At 37.5% G+C, this 16,126-nt stretch overlaps 1 protein-coding gene across 5 annotated transcripts in view; it reads left to right on the top strand.

Annotated features, from left to right (window-relative positions):
* Positions 1-16,126, top strand: part of CBL (Cbl proto-oncogene) — a 75,819-nt gene that overhangs the window by 39,770 nt on the left and 19,923 nt on the right. For 4 of the 5 annotated variants that reach the window (XM_014855685.3, XM_014855684.3, XM_044752639.2 and 1 more), the window contains 7 exons: positions 7,870-8,016; positions 10,103-10,259; positions 11,056-11,177; positions 11,498-11,635; positions 12,923-13,010; positions 13,407-13,538; positions 13,753-13,956. In XM_014855685.3, the coding sequence (XP_014711171.1) occupies positions 7,870-8,016; positions 10,103-10,259; positions 11,056-11,177; positions 11,498-11,635; positions 12,923-13,010; positions 13,407-13,538; positions 13,753-13,956 (988 nt within the window). Of the gene's footprint in view, positions 1-5,038; positions 5,108-7,869; positions 8,017-10,102; positions 10,260-11,055; positions 11,178-11,497; positions 11,636-12,922; positions 13,011-13,406; positions 13,539-13,752; positions 13,957-16,126 lie in introns of all 5 variants that reach the window. The other variant, XM_014855686.3, reaches the window with a different exon arrangement.

Raw genomic sequence — 16,126 nt, 5'->3', positions numbered from 1 at the left:
GTAGAACATGATGGAGCATCTGCAGAGTATGGGGGGGGGAATCCAAAGTTGGAGAGGAGATATTAGATGAAGACTGGCAGAACTCCCCCAGCCCCAACGCCCACACCAAGGAGATGGCATTTGAAATGAACTTTGAACGGGCAGGATTTCAGTAACCGTAGTCATTGGGAAGGACGTATGTGTTATACCAATGACCCTGGGCTCTTAAATCAGACAGACCTGCTCTGCCACTTACTAGCTCTGACCTTGGTCAAGTTATTTAATGTCACTAAATCCTTGTTTCTCATTTGTAAAATAGGATTAGTAATTCCTATTTCAAACCATTATTATGAGAATTAAATGAAGTATACTTGTAGTTTAGTAAAATATCTGATAGACAGTAAGTTCTTAATGTTAAGTATTAGAGATGGAGAGAGGCATATATTGTTGATGTAACACCATCACCGAAGGCCTGGGGCCTGGAAAGTATAGAATGTTTTGGGAAATATTGAGTAGTATAGGTTTAGAAAGGTGAATCAGGACCCGTATTGTGAGTGCTTTGACTTATAAGCTGAGCAATTTGAATTTTGTTGGTGGTTATAGGGAAGTCATTGAAGATTCACGTAGGGGAAACAAGGAGTGTTTTAAGATAAATTTGATAGAAGGATGAGGAGCGTGTAGGAGATCCTCTTGTGGGCTGCTGCCTTCCCATTGACTTGGTGACTTAGATTACTGTCCCTTTAGCTGTAGAATTCTGTGAAACAGTTAACTCAGAATGATCTGGATGATTAATGTTGTGTGATAGTAATCTGTTACCATGTAGCTTGGAGGACCATGAATATAGTATCAAATACACTTAATATGTGTTTAGTAAAAAGGGTCACTGATATTTTTAGCTCTGTTGGCTTATGACTCCTTTTGTAGGTGATAGTTTTTGTTTTGCCTTTTTTTTTTTTTAGCAGCTTAAGCTGATAAGAGTTAAACAGTACTTCATGACTTCCTGTGACGCTTTGTTGAAAGAAGTTCCGTCGTGTCTATTTTTAAAGCTGATTACTGTGAGCAGAGGATATTGCTTTTGAGTTATAAATGTCATCTCAGTATGTTCTCACTCAGCATTCTTTGGATGACAGTAGTGTTTGTATATAAGAGTTTTGGAGTTTAATGAATAGGAAAAGCAGCACAGTTATCACTGAAATGGCACCAGTAAATGAAATACTTAAAAACGTTGATGAGGGGCCGCCCCATGACCGAGTGGTTAAGTTCGAGTGCTCTGCTGTGGCGGCCCAGGGTTTCGCTGGTTTGGATCCTGGGAGTGGACAGGGCACTGCTCCTCAGGCCATGTTGAGGCAGGGTCCCACATCCCACAACTGGAAGGACCCACAACTAAAATATACAACTATGTACTAGGGGGATTTGGGGAGAAAGAGTAGGAAAAAAATACTTTAAAAAGTAAAAACAAAACATTGATGAATTCACATTATCAGCATCTATATGAGTTCTTCAGCCCACACATGGCTGAATGGCAAGGTTATATTGTGACCTCAGTTTGGAAATATTTTACAATTCCAAAATGGCATCATATAATGTGCATCTAGTTGTTAGTCACTGTATTAAGTGTTAATCATTTTGAAATTTTCCCACTGGAAAATACAGGATCATTAGATCCACAAATATTATTAAAATAGATTTCTGTCTAAATTACTGGGATCCCCCCCCCCCAGTGTTTTTATTGTGAAATTTTTCGGTCATATGGAAAAGTTGAAAGAATTTGACAACAATCATACGCCTATCACCTAGATGCTACAGTTAACTAAATTATTGTTTTTAAAAGGAAAATTCTGCTTGCTTCTCTTTTTAAAAATTAAGGAAACTTCTGAGGCTTTGAACCATTTTCACATGAGACAATATTTTGCAGTGGCTGAGATGATTTTTGATGTCTCTGTGCTAATTATTCAAGTAAAACAATTCACCGTACATTCTGAGATTTAGCAAATCCCTAGTGTTAGAGTAGATAGTATTTTAGTTTATCAAATTAGGTTAACTTTTCAGGCACCATATACAGTTTATACAATTAACTGTTCATTTAAATTCCATAAAACTTAAGTTCATTTAAATTCTTTGCAAACAGAAATAAAATATACTTTTAAAAATTGTTATTTCTTGGCGTAATTTCTAGTCCTCAGTCATGTAAGGATAAGCGCTGGCTTTCTTTCTCCCATGTCTTTCTTCTTCAATACTCTTATGAAATTAAATTGCTGAAGGTAAGGTTTCTTTCCCAGTTTCAGATCAGTGGTATAGCGTAGCAATTCATACATTTTTATAGATGGGAATTTGAGTAGCAATTGCTTCCAGCTTCCTTATATTACTTCGGAGGCAGCGAAGGCCAAGAGAGGTTCAGTAACTGCCCCAAAGCACAGCAAGATGATGGGAGATCAGGAAATACATTTTCGGTCTCTTGTTTTCTTGACTATTATCATATACATTTTCAGGTACACATTTGTAGAAAGAATAAACAGAGCATGCTGTCAATTATAGAATTTATCAAAACGGAGTTTCAAAAAAAATGTAACCCTAAGTGAAATATCTTTATGAATACATTGGACTAATTGTTTGTAAGTCATTATTTTTTTTCCAGAAGACCTCAGTCTCTTAATACTCATTTCTGAACAGTCTTTTTCTTCTTAAAACTTACTGTACTTCTAAGGGATTCTCATTAAAACAAAAAAGAGTGGTATTACTCCCAGTACTTGTTTTAAACATTAATAAATACTTCTGATTATAAAGGGTTAATTTATCTCCCCATACTAGTTTCTTTTTTCCATTTCCTCTTTCTCTGCAAAGTACTTTGTGGCCAAGAGTTACAAGACAGCTTGTTTTTTCAGTATTTTGTGTGATAGTTAGTGCACCGGTCGGCATCGTTGGAGGAGTTTTCTGTTTATCTCATATTCAAGTAAAGGCTGCTTTTCAACACTGTCTCGCTTGATCTACAGAAATGGTGATTATTGGCCGGCCCCGTGGCCAAGTGGTTAAGTTCGCGTGATTAGCTTCAGCCGCCCAGGGTTTCGCCGGTTTGGATCCTGGGTGTGGACATGGCACCACTCATCAGGCCATGCTGAGGAGGCATCCCACAGGCCACAGACAGAAGGACCCACAACTAAAGATACACCACTATGTACTGGGGGTTTTGGGGAGAAAAAGGAAAAATAAAATCTTAAAAAAAAAGAAGAAAGAAATGGTGATTATGAGTCCTGTCAAGTTGTATTTATCTTTCTACTTTTGAAGTTAAAACAGGAACTATAATTGCTCATTTAATTTTTAATATACCTATGTATTGGTGACTTATAAATCTTAGTCCCTTATTAGGTGAAATCATACACAGAAAAATGTATATCATTACTTCAGGCCTGAGTTAGAAAAGGTGCATTGGCTTTTAGAGTAGGACCTGAGATAGGGGAAGAAGAACTGACACCAGTCTTGAACTTTTAACAAAATGGACACTGCGTACTGAATCAGCATTTGATTGTGGGGAAGTAGTGAGAGAAGAGGAAGATGGAAGCTATCGAGTAGAATTTGCAGCTACTTATGTAGATGGTTAGAGGTAAAGGAAGTAAAAATGACCTCCTCCTTCAAACACTGAGTTAAAGAAAAACCTGTACTACTTACTTCTACTGGAACTTAAGAAACAGTTTTTCTTCAGGGCACTCATGAAAAATTGAACCGTTGTGTTCCTTTGTGGATCTTTGGAGAAATGTTAGAACATATTGTATGAATCAAAGGAACTGCTGACAGAATTTTGAAAAGTGTTGCTTACCTTGTAATAAGCCTAAATAGCCATCAGGCCTTACTGCTCTAAGTTTCCATGTTTACACAGATTTTGCTGATTAAATTCTGCCCTGTACACTATAGACACTGAACCGTAAGCCTGAGACCTTAAAATGTTCCTGAGCAGAATGTCAGTTCAGATCAGTTATAAAATGCCCTTCACCCATGGACTTTTATAGACTCTGTTTCCTTTTAAGAAGTGTGATGCTTACGGTGCACATCTCTGGTGGTTTTAAGAAATGGAAGCTGGCTTTTTTGGGGGATGCGTCCTTGAGCAGGAAAGTGTCTTAAATTGATTTTCAGTAACTATTTCAGTCAGCACTTTGAAATGCTCTTAGGTACCTGTGCCATTACATCCTTGTGGTCAACAACTTTCCCTTTTTTGTGGCTTGTCTCACAAATTGAAAAAGCTTTTTGTCCATTATTATTTTGCTGTGTATATTTTATCTCTGGTCCAGCCTAGTGCTGGATACCTGGTGGACTCTCAGTGGAAAAATCATTTGAAGAGTCAAAGATGCCAGCACAGCCCGGTCATCCCCAGACTCACCTCTTCTCTTCATTTCAGACTTGACCTACAACTAACGCTCAGAGAACTTCCTTAAGACCACCCTCTCTAAAGTAGCAACCCTGCATGACTCTCTTCTCAGACCCTGCTTTGTTTTTCTTCAAAGCACTTTTCCCCCACGACCTTCCCTCTCCCGTGGGAATGTAAATACCATAAAACCAGCAATTTTCTTTGGTTCATTGCGGTATCCATCCCTAGTGCCTAGTACATAGTAGGCACTCAGATGTTTTCTGAAGGTATAATAAAGTTGGAAATTGTGCCAGATGCCCAAAGGGATATAAATATACATCAGAAATGGATTCAGCCCTGGTATACAGATAAGTATAGTACAAGATGGGTTCAGATGACCTAAGAGAACTGCCGTGAAAGTGTTGGGAGTATTTTAGAGGTTTATTACTTCTGTTTGGCTTCTTAAATGACATTTAAGCTGGGTCTTATTTCAGACTAGGAAAACAGATAGGCAGAGGCTCAGAGGTGAGAAAGTGAGTGAGGGTAATATGTATAAGAACAGGTGAAGTATTCAGTCTGACTAGATATGCTACTAGTGAAGAACTAAGAAATTAGTTAGAAAGGTAGGTTAGATCTAGGTTAGTGGAAAGTCTTAAAATGAAAGCTGAGTTTTGATTTTGTCCCATTGACACTGTGGAAATTGTCTTTTTCCCTCCTGAAAAGGCAGTTAAATGTGTTATGATTGGACCTGCATAGGAAGAGACTTGAAGAGTGATTTGAGTTGTGGAGTAGGTAAGTGAAGGTAACAAGGAGTGTATATTAGAATGATGATGTAATCCAGAAGTAGGATTGACAATGAATGGTCAGCAAATGGACAAATCAGATATGGAGAATAAGGGAAATGGAAGAAGCCAAAATAACTCTTAAGGTTTTGAACTTGTGGGAAGTAAGATGGTGTTGTCATTAAATACAGAAATAGAGAACGTAGAGAAAGAGCAGATTTGAGAAGGAAGATTAGTTTAATTTTGAACGTGTTGCTTTGAGGTGCTAGTATTTGGATGGAGGAATGTGGTAGGTGCTTGGAAAGCTACCAAGGCCTAAGATTTGGGAATCGTTTGCAAAGTAGTTTTTGAAGCCTTGAGATTGCAAAGGAAGAGCCGAGAGAGTACATGGACAAAGAAAGGAAAATAACAGAGAGCAAATTCTTGGGAAATAGCTCTATTAAGAGAATAGGAGGGAAAGTGAAAGGAAGAACAAAAGCAAGTAGGAGAACCAAGAGAGGACAACACCGGAGAAACCAGGGACAGACAGTGTTAGGAAGAAGTAAGCTTCGAACATGTTTCTTCCAGGAAGAGCTCTATTGTAACCTTGGGAGTATGATATATATTTTTTCTATCATATCATACATTATTCTGCTGTACAGTTTAGCATAGTTGTTTACACATAGTACTTTCTATGTGTAAATCTCAACAATTTAGCATATCTTAAGGGAATCATGGACGCTCACCTGCCTATCTTTAAGGATTAACATTTGGCAGAATGTTACATAAATACTGAGGTTTAGTCCACTGTGCACTCTGGTGTCCTGCTAAAAACTTGAAAGTAGTCATTGGGAATAATTTGCGCTTTGCAGATTTTCTACCAAGTTATCTTTCAGAATCCCTCTATGATATATTCTTGATCTTGTCTATTTGTTTCCTCTTTGATAAAATAGTAAAAGTCGTAACCAGCAATAATTGAAGGATTTTAGAGCACGAGGAGGAAAACAGTTAGTGCAGTTTAGGGATTAGATAAGTGTATGTGCTTTAATATTTACACTCAAGCTACTTAGCATGTGAATTATTTTAGACTGTCTTCACAGCATATTGATTTTATCACTTTTGAAAGTGCTTTCAGAAAACAAATAGGAAACTAGAAAGAGAACAACTTGCTAAAAATACAAGAAGACAAATATCAAGAAACTGAAGCTGATTTGTTGAAAAGCTGATTAGAAAGATTTCAGCAGCATTTTGCGGAAGAGCCAGGGCTAGAGAGACTCGGTTAGTTTCGTGCAGCAGTTTATCCAGGAAAGGCAGACACAGGACTGATCGTGGCCCGCCAGTGTAGCATAATAAAAGGACAATCTCTGTCTATTAAAGAGAATTTTTAGGCGATCAAATTTGATTATGAATTGACTTGAAATTTTATAGTTCACCTATATGACAAGAACAGACTTTTGAATACATAGATACTAATTATTGAGGCAAGGGAAAATAAGCAAGTGTAATCAGTAGCTGGTTTGGTGTATAACCATATCCAAGGCGTCTTGTTCTGAGTGACAATACCATTAAAGATAAAGATAATCTGATTAAAGTACACATGTAAAAGTAGAGCCATCGTCTGGTGTGCTAAGTTGGTATTGTGTGTCATCTTTATAATCACATCCATTAAATAGAGATTGTTAGAATAAGGTTAACTAATTGTTAAAATGTAGTAGTAGCATATACATTTATGTTGAAATTTTTGCATGTTTTCGATGTTAGCATTTCATTTTTGGTAAAGGAAGAGGAGTTGTCTTGGTAAAACTTACCTCTCTCTCCCCCTTTTTTTTTTTTGTGAGGAAGATTCGCCCTGAGCTAACATCCATTGCCAGGCCTCCTCTTTTTTTTTGCTTGAGGAAGATTAGCCCTGAGCTAACATTTGTGCCAGTCCCCCTCTATTTTGCATGTGGGATGCCTCCACGGCATAGCTCATGAGTGGGGTAGGTCCACGCCTGGGATCTGAACCTGCAGACCCGGGCTGCCGAAGCAGAATGCATGGCATTTGAACCACTCAGCCACGGGGCCAGTCCCTAAAACTTACCTCTTTAAGGTCTGATTTAGTGAAAATATTTGTTCGGTCTAGATATTTAAATAGTCCTTTTTATTGAGATTTTTAATTTATTTTCAATTTGGATGAGTTATATGTGATATTTAAAATCCTATTAGAAAGCTTATGCACAGCAGGAAGTAATATATTTTGCTTTTCTAACATTTCCTTTTTTTGTGAGTGAGTGGTTATAGCAATATACAAGTTCTTACACTTATTTGTTGAATCCTCTTATCTGTCATCCTAAAAAAGTAAATTTGTTCATGTTAGTTTATGCCCTGAGTTATTAAGCCTGATTAATTTAGGATTAAAAGTCTTAAAAAATATTACTGTTAAATTGTTTTTCTTATTTACTATACAACATCTATTTGAATGGAGAGAATAGGAGTGGACCTAGTGAATGCAAATCTTTCTTCCATTATGTTTACGTCTTTCATATGTTAGAGCAAAAAACGGTTTCTGAAGCCCCTTTTTAACAAAGATAGCGGTATCACAGTGTATTTAATATTGTCAACAGCACGTTCCTTCCTCTCTTCTTCCCTAGTTTTATATATCTTTAAATAATATTGGCCAGAAAGTATATTTGAAGAAGTTCTTTATAAATGTATTTTAATATTCATATTAATTATACACCTGATATGAATTCACTGCATTTAAAATAGAAATAATTTTATGTGTTTAATTATCTCACGTCTGATCATTTGTAGGCGAAACCTAACCAAACTGTCCCTGATCTTCAGCCACATGCTGGCAGAACTAAAAGGAATCTTTCCAAGTGGCCTCTTTCAAGGAGACACATTTCGAATTACTAAAGCAGATGCTGCAGAATTTTGGAGGAAAGCTTTTGGGGAAAAGTAAGTCTCAAAATAACGAATTTAAACTATGAAGAGTTAAAGCTTGTGCTGTGGGTTTTTAAGTTTTTATTAATGAAATATTTAAAACATGGGGAAACATAGAGAAAAGTAATGAATATGTGTATACCTACTTCCCGGCTTTGGTAAATATTAACCTTTTTTTTTTTGCCCTGATCATTTTTTTTTTAAAGAAATAAACCTTTGCAGATCCAGTTGAAACCCATACCCTTTGAATACTCTTCTCTTTCTCTCCTTGTCTGTTATGCTGTTTATGAACATTTAAGTTTCATATTACTTGCTATTGCAAACAGTGCTACAGTGAACAAAATTGTACCGTCATGTGTCACTTAACAACGGGGACACGTTCTGAGAAATGCATTGTTGGACTATTTTGTCATTGTGCAAACATCATGGAATATACTTCTCCACACCTAGATGGTATAGCCTACTACACACCTAGGCTGTATAGTACTAATCTGATGGGACCACTGTCTATATGCGGTCAGCTGTCATGCAGCGCCTGACTGTATTTGTCTTCATATGCAAGAGTTTCTCTGTAGTTACATACGTAGGAGTAGAATTGCTAAGTCAAGGGATTTCACATCTTCTTTGCCAAGTATTACCTAATTGCTTTCCAAATTGCTTACCACTAACAGTGGTAATATGAATTGGTATCATATTTTGCTTTATATTCCTGAAGACTAGAGAGATTGAGCATCTTTTCACATTTATGACCAGTCAAGATTCTTATTCTGACTTGCCTGTTCCTATTCCTGACTTGTCCATTTTCTTATTGAATTGTCTTTTTCTTATTGTAAGATACTAATTCTTTGTTAGTTACTTACATTAAAAATATCTTGTAGTCTATGGCTTGTCTTTCCACTTTATTATATAGGCTTTTGATATACAGAAGTTTTAAATTATACAGATAGATTTATGAGTCAAGCTTATTTTTTTTTTTTCTTTTTTAAAGATTTTATTTTTTTCCTTTTTTCCCCAAAGCCCCCTGGTACATAGTTGTATATTCTTCGTTGTGGGTCCTTCTAGTTGTGGCATGTGGGACGCTGCCTCAGTGTGGTTTGATGAGCAGTGCCATGTCCGCGCCCAGGATTCGAACCAATGAAACACTGGGCCGCCTGCAGCGGAGCGCGCAAACTTAACCACTCGGCCACAGGGTCAGCCCCTCAAGCTTATGTTTTTAAGGATTAATATGAATATTCTTGTATATCCTCTGAAATTTTGGATCAAAGAACTGAGAAGGTAGAAAGCAATAAAATTTTTCAGTTGAATATACAAACCCTAACATCTCTCTTTAAATGCCTTCTTTATTTAAAAAAAATCATGTTTATATATAAAATGTAGAATAATTAGCGATTTAAAAAACTTAGTTGAAAAAGATGGGAATAAATTTAACTTAACTACATTAGAAAAGAGTTCAAAACACCATTTGATCTCCTCTTCTCAGGCAGGTGAATACATAAACCTTTCAAAGGCAATGAGATTGTGTTTGTGTTAAAGATCTTGAGAAATAGAAATCCCACAATATCTCTTGCTAGCTATATCTGGGGTTTAATCCCTCACTCTTACATTGAGTAATTTCTTCTTCATCTGTCAGAACTCTGTTCTTCCTTTATGCCTGTTTCCTCCAGTCTAGTCTTTGATAGTGTGGGTTCCTCAAAGAACACAGTGTTTTACATGCTTTTAAAAAGTTAAACACAAGCTTTCAGTGAGTAAAAGTCTGGCCACAGATTGCACTTATTATATAAAAAGAATACTCTTATCTCTCTTTCCATGCTCCTTTAATGGAAGAAATGTGTGAAGAAAGATGAGAGAAGGGATTAATTTGTGACATTCTGCCAAAGAATAGTGGAAAAGGACTTCTCTATTATTAATTTACTCATTAGAAAGTTAAAAAAATATCATTGACTCCCTTTCTGTTCTCACTCCAAAATATAGCTCAGCTTCTCTAAGAGAATTGAAATTGCTCTTGAGAGCTTAAAGTGGCTGTCCTTTCCTTGATTGTAGCAGTGCCCGGAATTACCTATCTCACTCTGTGCCTTCTCCCTCATTCCCACCCCCACATCAGGACAATAGTCCCTTGGAAGAGCTTCCGGCAGGCCCTTCATGAAGTACATCCCATCAGTTCTGGGCTGGAGGCCATGGCTCTGAAATCCACTATTGATCTGACCTGCAATGATTATATTTCAGTTTTTGAATTTGACATCTTTACGCGACTCTTTCAGGTAGGATACTAAAAAGTTGGCTAAACTAGTTATTGCTACTTTTTTGAAGAGAAAGCTGTTAAAAAAATAACATTTGGGATTTTGCCTATTATATATTTATTGTAGAAACTATGAGCAAAACAGAAAAACTTTAAAAACGCTATATTTCTTTTTTTTTGGTGAAAATAATAACCATACAATTTTGTTTCTTTCCTTCACATTTATAATCTTTTTTATTAAATATTGTTTGCATCATTTTCATGGTTGTAGAACATCCAAAAAATGGGTATAATATATTTAATCAGTTCTCTGTTATTGGACATTTATGTGTATTTCCAACTTTTTCTCCTCATTTTATTGAAGTTTTTGACTGTTAATATTGAGATGTATTGACACTTCAGAAAGAACTCTTTTTCCTAAAAATAACGTGTGTGTATGCCACCTTGCATAAACCTTTGTTTGGAACTTCTTAGTTGCACATGTGGGCCCTGCCTTGTTTCTCTGTTTTTTCGTTTGTTTATTGTTGTTGTTTAACCTCCCTACTGTTGGTGAGCTGCTTAAAAATTTCTTGGATGTCATTTTGTAAAGTTAAGTTTCTCCCTATAAGTATATATTCGTTTCTTCTCAGCTTTTCAAAGTTCTTATCTCCAAACATGTTTGTCTTCTCTCAAAGTGAAAATATAATGGAAAATTTGTGACAGTAAGTGGAGAATTTATAATTGAGAGTTGAGGTGGTTTTTCCTTTTGTTCTTAGTTGCTCTGAGACTGGGTTGTATGTCTTGAGCCGAGTGGTCTGACTGATCTCTTGTTTCCTTAGCCCTGGTCCTCTTTGCTCAGGAACTGGAACAGTCTTGCTGTAACTCATCCTGGTTACATGGCTTTCCTGACATATGATGAAGTGAAAGCTCGGCTCCAGAAATTCATTCACAAGCCTGGGAGGTCAGTGGCGTGAAGCAAAGAGGTTTATTCTCCTGACCTTTGCTAGAATACAGGAAACATGATCTTTTGTTGGTTCCCCAGTGGCCACGTTTCTGCAACAGGGTTGATGTCTGTTTATCAGAGGAATTGACTTTTTCAGATCCTATGATTTAGTAAACACTTTCAGGCTAGTGAAGAATTGGGCTTATGTGTCTTTTGCGTTTTGGTCTGGAGTCATTGAAGAATCTATTATTGATGGTCCTTTTTATTTTTGTCTGTGTTTTGCCTTTCACTCTAATACGAGCATATGTGTTAAAGGTTCTGTTTATCTCTGTTCTCAGTTACATTTTCCGGCTGAGCTGTACTCGTCTGGGTCAGTGGGCTATTGGGTATGTCACTGCTGATGGGAACATTCTCCAGACAATCCCGCACAATAAACCTCTCTTCCAAGCACTGATTGATGGCTTCAGGGAAGGCTTGTGAGTACCTGCTGTTTACCATCTGCTAGAGCCTGGGAACTTGGGGGCGGGAAAACTTCATCATTATTGACTTTATTCCAGGTTCCTTCTACAGAGGAAGATTCAAGGAAACAGATTAACAGGTTACATTGTTGTGACGTTCAGGTTCTGTGTGACTGTTGTTTTGACTTAAAACTAATTCCTTGAGTAAAATTATTTTTCTCAAAATTTACTTATTTTATTTACTTCAGTTATTTCCATGAGTAAACTTGATCTTTCTCCTTTTCCAAATGTGAATTTATTTTCAAGTCCATATTTAGATGTAAAGGTAGACTAATTAGCAGAAAATGTTACCAGTTATTTAACTAGCCAGCATTAGAGTGATTAGATGTTTGTAATGACAGCAGGCTCAGTGGACTTCATCTGCCTTCATCCGAACTTCATTTTGGTTCAGCAGCATTTCTTCAGGCTTTGAGCTTTTGTAATCTGTGCTAATATTTATGACTAAATTCCTATTTATTCCAGAATTGCTATTCCTTTGGGCATTCAAATTGATTATCAGTTGATAAGCACTAAAAATACTAACAGTTGATCAGGTATCAGAAAACTACTTATGTTTTAAAGTGATTAGGAAAATCCATTTTCCATTGTGCATCGTCTTTTAATAGCATTGGAGCTGAAAGGGTTGCTTCTCCAAATGTCAGAGCAGTTTGATGCTAGAAGCTTCCTGGTAGATGATCTCAGTGGCTTAATTTGCTTCTTGTTACATTTCTTTTAAGTTGTTGTCTCTCAATAGTAAATCTGTAAACAAGGGTATTTCAGGTCTTTGGTCAAAAGCAAATGCAGTTTAAGAATTTATATTTTGTGTCCATCCATAGATTAAAATAGTGCTTGGCAAACTATAGCCTACAGGCTAGCTGTTTTGGTACGGCCTGCATCTAAGATAGTTTTTCCTTTTTAAAGTGTTGTTTAAAACATAATAAAATGAAGAATGTGACACAGACTTGTATCGCTTGCAAAGCCTAAAATATTTACTATCTGGCCCTTTACAGAAAAAGTTTGTCAATCCTTTGATTAAAGAGTCTGTGGCATTGTGCCCTGGAGAAAGAATATCAGTGTTTGGAGAATATCTTCGTGGAACTATTCTGTGTTATTTAATGTTTTTGAAGTATTAGTAAGATTTATCTTTGCACTTATGCAAAGTTACCCTTTTAGAATGAGGGAATTCCTAGATATCGTTTGTCTGTATTAGCAAGCAGTGATAAATTGGCTTCCGTAAAACCCCAAGACTGGTTTCTTTTTTTACAGCTATTTGTTTCCTGATGGACGGAATCAGAATCCTGACCTGACAGGTTTATGTGAACCAACTCCCCAGGACCACATCAAAGTGACCCAGGTGAGTTTTGTTTTGTGTTATAACCATGTCACTAGAGCCGGGCTTTTGTATCTACTGTATAGAACTGACAGTAGAATTGTTTTAACTAATCGGATCACTTAGTTATAAACCACTGACTAGATTAGTGAATTTGCGTGTGTGTGTTTCCTCTTTAAACTATGCAGCTTAAAACAGGACCAAGACTAGGTAGGTTGACCAAGACGAGGTGCTTTTTGTTTTAATGAGAGAACGTTGACCACTGTTGTGACACTTTTTTATATAAGCAAAATTTATATAGGAAGGCACGGTCTTCAATTTTTCTGTTTTTAGTTAGCATTTGTAGTTGTGTCATTCACTCGTTCATTCAGCAGATATATACAATAGGCTGAGTAATCTCTTAATTTTTTTTAATCAAAGGAACAATATGAATTATACTGTGAGATGGGTTCCACATTCCAACTGTGTAAAATATGTGCTGAGAATGATAAGGATGTAAAGATCGAGCCCTGTGGACACCTCATGTGTACATCCTGTCTTACATCCTGGCAGGTATGGATCCAAACCATGCATTTTCTCAGCTATGTTATCACTCTGAAGACTTGGGGATCAAATATCCTTTACAGATATAACGGATAGCCTGGTTTGTGGGGTAGGTTTTAAGCTTTTGATTTCTTTTTTCATCTCTAGGAAATGTATTTTCTAGTGGACGAATATTTGAAGTACTTCTAGACATGTCTGTAACTATCTCCTGTTTCCTCTGCAGGAATCAGAAGGCCAGGGCTGTCCTTTTTGCCGATGTGAAATTAAAGGTACTGAGCCCATTGTGGTAGATCCATTTGATCCTAGAGGAAGTGGCAGCCTGTTGAGGCAAGGAGCAGAGGGAGCTCCCTCCCCAAATTACGATGATGATGACGATGAACGAGCTGATGATTCTCTCTTCATGATGAAGGAATTGGCTGGTGCCAAGGTAAGACTGCAGTTTAAGAGACTGTGGCAAAATCTATTATGAGTTGTGTTCTGAAGTGGTACTCAGTGACATCCAAATTACAGGGAGTAATAATAGCTAATATTTATTGAGCATTTACTATGTGAAAGATACCATGCTCAGCACCTTACTTATTTTAACTCATATAATCCTATGCTCATATATCCCTATGAGTAGATACTAGTCTTATCCTCATTTAACAGAAGAAGAAACCGAGGCACAGCAACGTTAAGGAATTTGCTGAAGATCACACAGCTAGTAAGTTGAACCAGAATCTGTGACCAGGTATTACAGCTTCAAGGCCCGTGCTCTTACTGTCTATATCCTAGAACTGGGCTTTATTCCAATAACTTGGTGGAGAAAATGAAGGAGAATTAGACCTTATTTTGCTAGTGTGACTAGAATATGTTATTCTTTTTTTTTCCCAATGGAGCCTTGGCATTAGAAAGTTAGGTTCCATGAGGCCGGCCCGGTGGCGCAGCGGTTAAGTGCGCACGTTCTGCTTCAGCAGCCCGGGGTTCACTGGTTCGGATCCTGGGTGCGGACATGGCACCACTTGGCAAGCCATGCTGTGGTAGGCATCCCACATATAAAGTAGAGGAAGATGGGCACAGATGTTAGCTCAGGGCCAGTCTTCCTCAGCAAAAAGAGGAAGATTGGCAGATGTTAACTCAGGGCTAATCTTCCTCGCAAAAAAAAAAAAGAAAGAAAGTTAGGTTCCAGGGGGAAGAAATGAGGCACATTAATAACCAAATAAAGGCAACTAAAGTGATTATAGGGTGGTAGGAGGGACCACGTAGAGCTAAATAAACTAGAAAGGCCCTAGTAAAGATAGGAAAGATAAAGATAGGAAAGATAAAAGAAAGGATGTGATCAAATTCTGTTACATCAGTGAGTAGAGTAAAATAGGGATTTATTTACTAATTAGAAGTAAGGCAGTCCTTGAAGATTTTAGTAAATATAGGGCAAACAGAGGGTTCTAATATGCTGCAGATTCTCTAGTTTAGAATGTTATAGATTAATGGGATGCATTTCCTTGGTATAAAAGACGCTTTCTGTTATATCAGCACCTGACTGCCTGGCACCTAGTAGGTACTCAATAAATATTGAAAGAATGGATTTTCTCTCTTAAATGATTGTATCCAGTGTATCTCCCCCACTCTGTTCTCAGTGCCCCTGCCTGATTCAGGCTCTCATCCTCATCTGTTCTCCCTGCTGCCAGAGTCATTGATCTACGTGCGAACCTGACCACCTCATTCCTTGGCCTCTCACTCTGATGATTTCTCATTATTTTATCCTGATAATTACTTTGCCCTGATAATCCTTTCATTTTTTTATATATTATATTTTGTGGTGTAGCAAGGCTGAACCACTAAAAGTTTCCTTTTATCCTGATAATTTCTATGTGATTTAGCTCAGTTTTCATTTTCTAGGAAACCTTTCCAGATTATGCCGTGCTTCCCCCTCCCCAGCTCATGCCCGTTTACAAACATGTGTGTGATCTAGGTCTGGCCAGGTGTTTCTGGGACGCTGTGATTGTGTCTGCCATAGAACTTATCACTTTGTAATATTTTTTTTTTTTCTGCTGTATCTCCTCAGATCCCCCCCGGTACGTAGTTGTATATCTTAGTTGCAGGTCCTTCTAGTTGTGGCATGTGGGACGCTGCCTCAACGTGGCCTGACGAATGGTGCCGTGGTGGCGCCCAGGATCTGAACCAGTGAAACCCTGTGCCGCTGAAGCAGAACACATGAACTTAACCACTCGGCCACGGGGCCAGCCCTTTGTAATATTTTATTACAAGTATTTCCCATTACGAGGCTGGCCCAGTGGTGTAGTGGTTAAGTTTGCGTGCTCCGCTTTGGCGGCCTTGGGTTCACTGGTTTGTATCCCAGGCACGGACCTGGCACCACTTGTCAAGCCATGTTGAGGCAGCGTCCCACATAGACGACAACTAGGATATACAACTATGTACTGGAGCTTTGGGGAGGACCAAAAAAAAGTATTTCCCATTATATTATGTTTCTAGAAGGTCAGACCTATGTCTCATTTGTAATTAGCTACTCAAAATTGAATACATAGTAATTACTTTGAATATTTGACTGGGAATTGAAAACGCTTTAAAACAGGAATTGATAAATTTATCTATGCTAT

The sequence above is a fragment of the Equus asinus genome, chromosome 20 (genome assembly GCF_041296235.1).
Source record: "Equus asinus isolate D_3611 breed Donkey chromosome 20, EquAss-T2T_v2, whole genome shotgun sequence".
Classification (NCBI taxonomy): domain Eukaryota; kingdom Metazoa; phylum Chordata; class Mammalia; order Perissodactyla; family Equidae; genus Equus; species Equus asinus.
The sequence above is the reverse complement of the archived record's forward strand: the minus strand, read 5'-3'. Positions and strand labels throughout refer to the sequence as shown.